This window comes from Falco punctatus (assembly GCF_963210335.1).
Source record: "Falco punctatus genome assembly, chromosome: 17".
In the NCBI taxonomy this organism is placed as follows: domain Eukaryota; kingdom Metazoa; phylum Chordata; class Aves; order Falconiformes; family Falconidae; genus Falco; species Falco punctatus.
The window spans coordinates 786,313-795,313 of record NC_137597.1 but is presented as its reverse complement, the minus strand read 5'-3'; the positions used below and the strand labels follow the sequence as shown (position 1 = coordinate 795,313).

Genomic DNA, 9,001 nt, shown 5'->3' with positions numbered 1-9,001 from the left:
AACCACTTTTACAGCTATCAAGATAGCAGAATCAGATGCTTGGATACATTATACTTGAGTGAAGAAAGCACCTACTCCATGGAAGATTGTCAATCGTGACTCAGAGACTTTAAAATTGACTCTGAAACATGTCTAATTTTTATATTGGATTTTATTGTGGTCGGTAGTGTTGGTGGGATCATGGGCCGGCTTGGTGGACAGGAACAAAAGACAGATAGAAACAGAACAAGTAATTGACATTCCCAAACAAATGGCTGAGGAAAATTTGATGGTAGGATTGATTAAAGAATTTGCCAATTTACAAAATGTCACGCAGATCACTGCTTGTTTGCCAATACCAAGGGCAGTAGGTGAATCTATTCCATGGGGAATTTTAACTATGAATCTGACTAATCTGGAACATAAAAATGAAACCACCTATTGTGAACAAAGGCCAGTGGCTCGATGGTATGAACAAGTAAAGGTTATTAGAAAACAGTGGAAGTCGCCAGGTAAAGAAACAGATTGTAAAAAAAAAAAAAAAAAAAACAAACTATTGAATTATGATTTTATAACAGGATCCCGACCTAGTGCCATAGCTTGAGTTCTTCTTCCTGGGGGTCCAAATCTCCAGTTAGGATGGTGTTCTTATGATGAACAACTTAAAACCAATGTGAGCAGAAGTATCATGAAATGGAAGTGTAACAAAACTGGCCAAGGTACCCAATTAGTAGAACAATGGGACTCTATGTGGTCTATGTCCATATTTTCTCATTTTCAGTATATAGCAAGAACTTCTTGGTGTTTTACCTGGGATGGAAAAGTTTTTTCAGTATTACCCTGGGTCAATGATAGGTCAACTTCATCGGGAGAGAAGGAAAATAAAATAGTGCCATGGTGGAAATGTGAAAAAGTGTATGATTGCAGTAAAGCAGACTTAGTAATCCAAAGAATTCCTCTGTAGGCCACTGTTTTAAAATATGGTTGTTTTTGTCGAGGTCTTAAGAACACTCTCAATTTAACCAGCACTTTTATAGTTAGAAAAGGAACTTTGTTTAGTTGTAGTAAAACTACTATTTGAAGTCCAGGATATTTAGTTCGGGCATTAAGAGATGGAACCTGGACCACTCATCTACCATTAGATGGTAAAGTGAAACAAATTACTTTAGGCATGCCAACATTGTGTCCGATTTGGAAGAAATCACCATTTAGAGGATCCCTAGAGAATATAGAACTGAAACGAATAAAGAGATCTGAGACAAATGATGATAATTGGAATGAACCATCTACAGGAGTGAAAATTGGCTGGGCACTGGAATCACTTTTAAATCCTATAGCTTCATACAGAAACAGAGCATGGCTCTATCAGTTAACTGGTCGAGTGGAAAAATTAGCAAACGTTACTAAAAAGGGGTTTAAGGAATTGAACATACAATTACAGGCGACCTCTAGAATGACTTTACAAAATAGAATGGCATTAGATATGCTCTTACTTAAAGAACATGGAGTATGTGGATATCTCAAGGATGAACTGGACCACTGTTGTATCCACATTCCAAATGTCACTCAGGATGTGGAACATGATCTAGACCTATTAGGAAAAATTGAAAAAGAAACTGAAACAATTCAAAAGGATATGTCAGAAGATTGGCTTGGAAAAATTTTTAACAAATTAGGATGGAACTTGAGTGTTGACGGTGAGGGAAGTCAAGCGGGCAAACTCAATATGAGTGATAAAGCAAGCTTCGATTTATTACGGCGCGATTATGTCTCATATACAGTTCCAGTTAATTATGCCTACTAGTCATCTGCTGATTGGCTAAGCTCTAAAGGGTTACATTTTCATACGTCCTCCTACTTGCGGTTTCTGCGGTTAGCTAGCTACATTTTTTTTTTCTCTTTTGTCTATGCAAATTCCTCAAAGTTATTTACAGCATTAGGCACAAGGTCAGTGTGTTTTTCTCAGCTTCCTTATCAGCATGCCTCAGCACAGCTGCAAGGCCTGCTTCAGCTAACTTACGCTAACTTTGTTTCACAAAGATCTTTAAGGGAGTCATGGCCGTGATCACACAGCCATTCTGCAACACTTGAGCTCTTGGATACAATCCATAATCAAAACTTTGGTTTTGTTACTGACTGTCTTTTTGATGATCATGCTAGTATATGCATGTTTGAAGAAGCAGTTTACCAGTAGGATTGCAGTCAATCGTATGATTATGAGAGAAGTACCTACTAGTCCACCAAGGTATAGCCCACCACCAAAGTATGTTGAAACAAATGATATGTAAATAATGTGAAAGTATTGAAATAATGATTTTCAACACTTTCAAGGGGGGAAATGTTATCGATTTGTTAATAAGTTAAGATTGATTGACTTTATTTGATTGATTATTTGATTTTATAGAATTATTTTATAGAATAGAAATATAGAAGGATAAAAATATATTTTGAGGAAACTTATAACTGCTCAGTAAAAGCTGCTATGAGACCCTCTGTACATCCCATACCAAGGCCAGAAGAATGGGCTGGAATTATTGTTGAAACTTCGGTAATAATTTAGGGTTTGAAAGGTTTCTTTGTATCTGACCAGTCTTCTGTATGTAGAAAGTGTATTGAGATGTCAGAAGAATATGAGATTAATGGAAACTGGGGAGAGTCGACTGGAACAGCTTGTGGTTACCTGCCAAGAAACCGTGCACTTTAGTAGCAGGTAATTCTGGCAGGGGGAGATCGCGACCACCGACTCACATACCACCTACCCAAATCGTACCCCAGACCCATTTCTAGACCTTTCTAAGCTCTACTGCGCAGAATCGGATATAGGAGGAGAGTATGTTAATGATTTACTGGAAATATTATGATTATGCATGAATACTTAATGAATATGTATGAATAAGTTCTATATATGGTATTTGATTTTGAGACCTGGTGTGCGTTGATCGTGAGAGGACTCGCTCACGCACCCGGCCGTCAATAAAGAAGTGTCTGCTTATCTACATCACATTGGTGTCGATAAGTTCTTCATTCCGAGATTTCGGTAACACTGTGACTCCACCACTTGCTTCGAGAACGACTTCATAGTCGTTAGCTAGCCAAAACCCGGCTTACGCAGCATTTTGGCTGCGGACAAGTGCAAAGGCAGCGGTTCCGCATCTCGCCCCAGAAAGCGGGCAGCACAGCTCCTGTGGTGCGCTCCACACGGCTACCGGGGCAAAGTGAGAAGCACCAGCACGAGAAGAAGCACCAGCCGCCCGTTCGAGCTGCGGCGGGCGGGGGCTGGGCTGCCGTTCCGCGCGGGGCCGGGGCTCGGTGCCGCCGCGGGCTCCCCTCAGCCTGCCGGACCCGGGGCTCTGCGGGGGGGTGCGGGCTGTGCCCACAGCGGCTGCCTGGGGGGGCTCGGTCCCGAGGCGAAGCTGCTGGCCCAGAGCAGCTGCCGCTCGCTGTCACAGCCCCCCGGCCCGCCGCTGACTCCGCCCTGCAAGGCGCTGCACTCGCTTACAGACGCGCTGCCGAGAGCAACCGAGCTGCCCCCCGACCGGCTGGCACAGCGGAAAGCAAATCCTCGCCGGAGGGTACCCGCTGCCGGGGGGCGGGGGGCGGGGGGGGGGAGGGAGGGAGGCAGGAGGAGGAAAGACCCCGCTCCCTTGTTCCACCTTTCGGCCCTGCCGCGTACTCTGCACCCCTTCACTCCGGTAACGGCTGACTTTCCCGTCACGGGGAGCGGCTGTGAACACAAGAGCTCGTGATGGCTTAGTGGTGCAAGGGGAAACCTAGTGGGAGCTTCTCCTAAGCCACATATTTACACCGCTCGTTTTCCCTGCTCAAAAAGGGCAGTCTTGCAAGGTCTCTTCTCTTTTGTAAAAAAATAATTTAAAGGTGCTGTTACTAACAGCTGCTTCCAAATGCAAACAGAGCAAATGCACCCGTTTCCCACAGCGAAACAGAGCGCATCATACGCAAAGGACTGAAATGCTTGAGGCACGTGGATGCTTTTGCATACGGAGGCAATGAGTATGAGTGCCCGGGCTGCGAGTGGGCAAAGGGCAGAGCGCAGGGCACCCCGCAGCCGCAGCGAGCACTCCCGGGGCCCGGTGGTGTAAACTGGGCTGAGACCCGGCCCAGGGCTCGCCCGGCCAGTGCTCAGCACAGGGCTGGTGGGGACCTGCTGCCACCTGGCGACCACAAGTGGGTACTACATCTGCCCGGACCTAGACCCCTGGGAACGGGACACCCTGCGGCTCGAGACCGGGACTGGGACCCCCGCAGCTCGGGACCGGGACCCCCGCGGCTCGGGACCGCGACCGGGGCCCCGGGGACCGGGACCCTCGCTGCTCGGGACCGCGACCGGGATCCTCGGAACCGAGACCCCTGCGGCTCGGACCAGGGACCGGGACCGGGACTCCCGGGACAGGGACCCCAGCGGCTCGAACCGGGACCGGGACTGGGACCGGCATTCTCGCAGCTCAGGACTGGGACCTGGACCACTGGGACCCGTGACACCCGCGGTTAGGGACCGGGACCCTGGGGACTGGGACCACCGCGGCTCGGACCCGGACCGGGACCCCAGGGACCGGGACCCCCGCGGCGCGGGACGGGGACCTCTGGACCCCGGGGACCGGGACCCCCGCGACTCGGAACCGGGATCCCGGGACCAGGACCCCCCGCGGCTCGGAACAGGGACCCACGTGGCTCGGGACAGGGACCCCTGTAACCGAGACCCCCGCGGCTTGGGACCGTGACCGGGATCCTCGGAACCGAGACCCCCGTGGCTCGGAGCAGGGACCGGGACCCGGACCCCCGGGACTGGGACCCCCGCGGCTCTGGATCGGGACCCCCGCGGCTCGGGACCGCGACCGGGGCCCCGGGGACCGGGACCCTCGCTGCTCGGGACCGCGACCGGGATCCTCGGAACCGAGACCCCTGCGGCTCGGACCAGGGACCGGGACCGGGACTCCCGGGACCGGGACCCCCGCGGCTCGGAACCGGGACTGGGACCCCCGCGGCTCGGACCGAGACCGGGACCAGGACCGGGATTCTCGCAGCTCAGGACTGGGACCTAGACCACTGGGACCCGGGACCCCCGAGGCTCGGGACCGGGACCTCCGGACCCCGGGGACCGGGACCCCCGCGGCTCGGGACCGCGACCGGGACTCCGGGGACCCGGACCACCGCGGATCGGGACCGGGACCGGGATCCTCGGAACCGAGACCCCCGCGGCTCGGACCGGGACTGGGGCCAAGACCCCGGGAGCGGGACCCCCGCGGCTTGGATCGAGACAGGGATCCCCCCGCGGCTCGAACCGGGACTGGGGCCAAGACCCCGGGAGCGGACCCCTGCGGCTTGGACCAGGGACCGGGACCGGGACTCCCAGGACCGGGACCCTCGAAGCTCGAAACCAGGACTGGGACCCCCACGGCTTGGACCGAGACCGGGACTGGGACCCTCGCGGCTCGGACCGAAACCGGGACCGGGACCGGCATTCTCGCAGCTCAGGACTGGGACCGGGACCACTGGGAGCCGTGACCCCCGCGGTTAGGGACCGGGACCCCGGCGGCTCGGGACCGAACCGGACCCCGGGGACCGGGACACCCCTCAGCTCGGGACCGGGACCGGGATCCTCGGAACCGAGACCCCTGCGGCTCGGACCAGGGACCGGGACCCAGACCCCCGGGACTGGGACCCCTGTGGCTCGGACCAGGGACCGGGACCGGGACTCCCGGGACCGGGACTCCCGGGACCGGGACCCTCGACGCTCGAAACCGGGACCGGGACCCCCGCGGCTCGGGACCGGGACCCCCGCGGCTCGGGACCGGGACTGGGACCCCGGCGGCTCGGGACCGAGCCGCGGGACCACGGGACCGGGACACCCAGCGACTCAGGACGGGGCCGGGACCCCGCGGCTCGGGACCGAGAACGGGACCCCGGGGACCGGGGCACCCTGCGGCTCGGGACGGGGCCGGGACCCCGCGGCTCGGGACGGGGAACCCCGCGGCTCGGGACCGGGACTGGGACCCCCGCGGCTCGGGACCGGGACCCCGGCGACTCGGGACCTCCGTGGCTCGAGACCGCGACCGGGACCCGGTGACCGGGACCCCCGCGGCTCGGGACCGGGACCTCCGCGGCTCGCGACCAGGACCGGGACCCCGAGGACTGGAACCCCCGAGGCTCGGGACGGCGAACGAGACCCCGGGGACCGGGACACCCTGCGGCTCGGGACAGGGCCGGGACCCCCGCGGCTCGGGACGGGGAACCCCGCGGCTCGGGACCGGGACTGGGACCCCCGCGGCTCGGACCGGGACCGGGACCGGGACCGGCATTCTCGCAGCTCAGGACTGGGACCTGGACCACTGACTGGGACGCGTGACCCCGCGGCTCGGGACCGGGACCCCGGCGGCTCGGGACAGGGACCGGGACCCCCGCGGCTCGGACCGGGACTGGGGCCAAGACCCCGGGACCGGACCCCTGCGCCTCGGACCAGGGACCGGGACCGGGACCCCCGCGGCTGGGGATCAAGACCGGGACCCGGACCCCCGGGACTGGGACCCCCGCAGCTCGGACCGGGACCGGGACTGGGACCGGCATTCTCGCAGCTCAGGACTGGGACCTGGACCACTGGGACCCGTGACACCCGCGGTTAGGGACCGGGACCCTGGGGACTGGGACCACCGCGGCTCGGACCCGGACCGGGACCCCAGGGACCGGGACCCCCGCGGCGCGGGACGGGGACCTCTGGACCCCGGGGACCGGGACCCCCGCGACTCGGAACCGGGATCCCGGGACCAGGACCCCCCGCGGCTCGGAACAGGGACCCACGTGGCTCGGGACAGGGACCCCTGTAACCGAGACCCCCGCGGCTTGGGACCGTGACCGGGATCCTCGGAACCGAGACCCCCGTGGCTCGGAGCAGGGACCGGGACCCGGACCCCCGGGACTGGGACCCCCGCGGCTCTGGATCGGGACCCCCGCGGCTCGGGACCGCGACCGGGGCCCCGGGGACCGGGACCCTCGCTGCTCGGGACCGCGACCGGGATCCTCGGAACCGAGACCCCTGCGGCTCGGACCAGGGACCGGGACCGGGACTCCCGGGACCGGGACCCCCGCGGCTCGGAACCGGGACTGGGACCCCCGCGGCTCGGACCGAGACCGGGACCAGGACCGGGATTCTCGCAGCTCAGGACTGGGACCTAGACCACCGGGACCCGGGACCCCCGTGGCTCGGGACCGCGACCGGGACCCCTGTGACCGGGACCCCCGAGGCTCGGGACCGGGACCTCCGGACCCCGGGGACCGGGACCCCCGCGGCTCGGGACCGCGACCGGGACTCCGGGGACCCGGACCACCGCGGATCGGGACCGGGACCGGGATCCTCGGAACCGAGACCCCCGCGGCTCGGACCGGGACTGGGGCCAAGACCCCGGGAGCGGGACCCCCGCGGCTTGGATCGAGACAGGGATCCCCCCGCGGCTCGAACCGGGACTGGGGCCAAGACCCCGGGAGCGGACCCCTGCGGCTTGGACCAGGGACCGGGACCGGGACTCCCAGGACCGGGACCCTCGAAGCTCGAAACCAGGACTGGGACCCCCACGGCTTGGACCGAGACCGGGACTGGGACCCTCGCGGCTCGGACCGAAACCGGGACCGGGACCGGCATTCTCGCAGCTCAGGACTGGGACCGGGACCACTGGGAGCCGTGACCCCCGCGGTTAGGGACCGGGACCCCGGCGGCTCGGGACCGAACCGGACCCCGGGGACCGGGACACCCCTCAGCTCGGGACCGGGACCGGGATCCTCGGAACCGAGACCCCTGCGGCTCGGACCAGGGACCGGGACCCAGACCCCGGGGACTGGGACCCCTGTGGCTCGGACCAGGGACCGGGACTGGGACCAGCATTCTCGCAGCTCAGGACTGGGACCTGGACCACTGGGACCCGTGACACCCGCGGTTAGGGACCGGGACCCTGGGGACTGGGACCACCGCGGCTCGGACCCGGACCCCCGCGGCGCGGGACGGGGACCTCTGGACCCCGGGGACCGGGACCCCCGCGACTCGGAACCGTTCCGTAGAAGGGAAGTCACCCACATCTTTAGATCTAACGGAAAGCAGGAAAGAAGCACCAAGTGCCAGGTTCTGCGTGTGGGCTGGGGCAACACCAAGCACAAGCGCAGGCTGGGCAGAGAACGGATGGAGAGCAGCCCTGAGGAGAAGGACTGTGGGGTGTTGGTGGATGAGAAGCTCAACTTGGCCCAGCAACGTGTGCTTGCAGCCCGGGAAGCCCAGGGCCGGGGCGGGTGGAAACTGGGCTGTAAATCCTGGGCCAAAGTTATTTCCTGCAGCTTAAGAAAACTGCGTGGGTCTGGTGATGTCTGGTCGTTGTTTTTAAACCCTCCCACCCCCACCCCCAGTCGGTATTTCTAATAACAAAGGGTTAGAAGCCAACAGGCAGCCCCGCGGCACACAGGCAGCAGGCAGGCAGGTGCGAGCGGAGCCCAGAGCCCCCAGCAGCATCAAGGGCAGCACCCACCGCCGCAGGCAGCGCAGCCGAGCGGAGCAGAGCAGAGTGTCTGCAGCAGTGTGAGCCCCGCGCACCGCCCCCCCGCGGGGCACCCCCCCCTCGCTGCCGCGGCCGCCCCACAGGAACTGGGACATGGCGCAAAGGAAGAGCGGCCGCCCGCTTGGGAACTGCTCCGCCGGGCAGCGGCCGCTGGGTGATACACGCGTCAGCGAGAACCGCTGGAACAGGAAGCAGCTGTTTCTTCCAGCTGTGACACGCTCACCCTTGGTCGTCGAGAACACGGAGAGAACACTGATGCAACACCCGTTGCCGTGCCAAAGCTCCATTTATTGCAACACCGCTACACGTCTGACAAGGGAAGCCAGCCGGCAGCTGCTGCACGTCTGTCACCGCCAGAAAGCAGCCCCGCTTCCAAGGTGCGTCCACCAGCAGACGGAGATCTAGGAAGAAAAGGGAACGCTGAGTACACAGCAGGGCTCGGGTATGTTTCCCTCGGCAGCGCACAGAGC

The 9,001-nt window shown here is 60.4% G+C and overlaps 1 protein-coding gene across 1 annotated transcript; it reads right to left on the bottom strand.

The window, feature by feature from the left end:
* Nucleotides 1-3,796: 3,796 nt before the first annotated feature.
* On the bottom strand, nt 3,797-8,626 carry LOC308054685 (uncharacterized protein; the record flags this gene model as incomplete). Its single annotated transcript, XM_080367893.1, has 5 exons — nt 3,797-4,195; nt 6,058-6,515; nt 6,715-7,142; nt 7,995-8,069; nt 8,502-8,626. The coding sequence occupies 5 exons, from the start codon at nt 8,624-8,626 to the stop codon at nt 4,172-4,174; spliced, it is 1,110 nt and encodes a 369-aa protein (XP_080224019.1). The 3' UTR covers nt 3,797-4,171.
* Between the last annotated feature and the right edge of the window lie 375 nt (nt 8,627-9,001).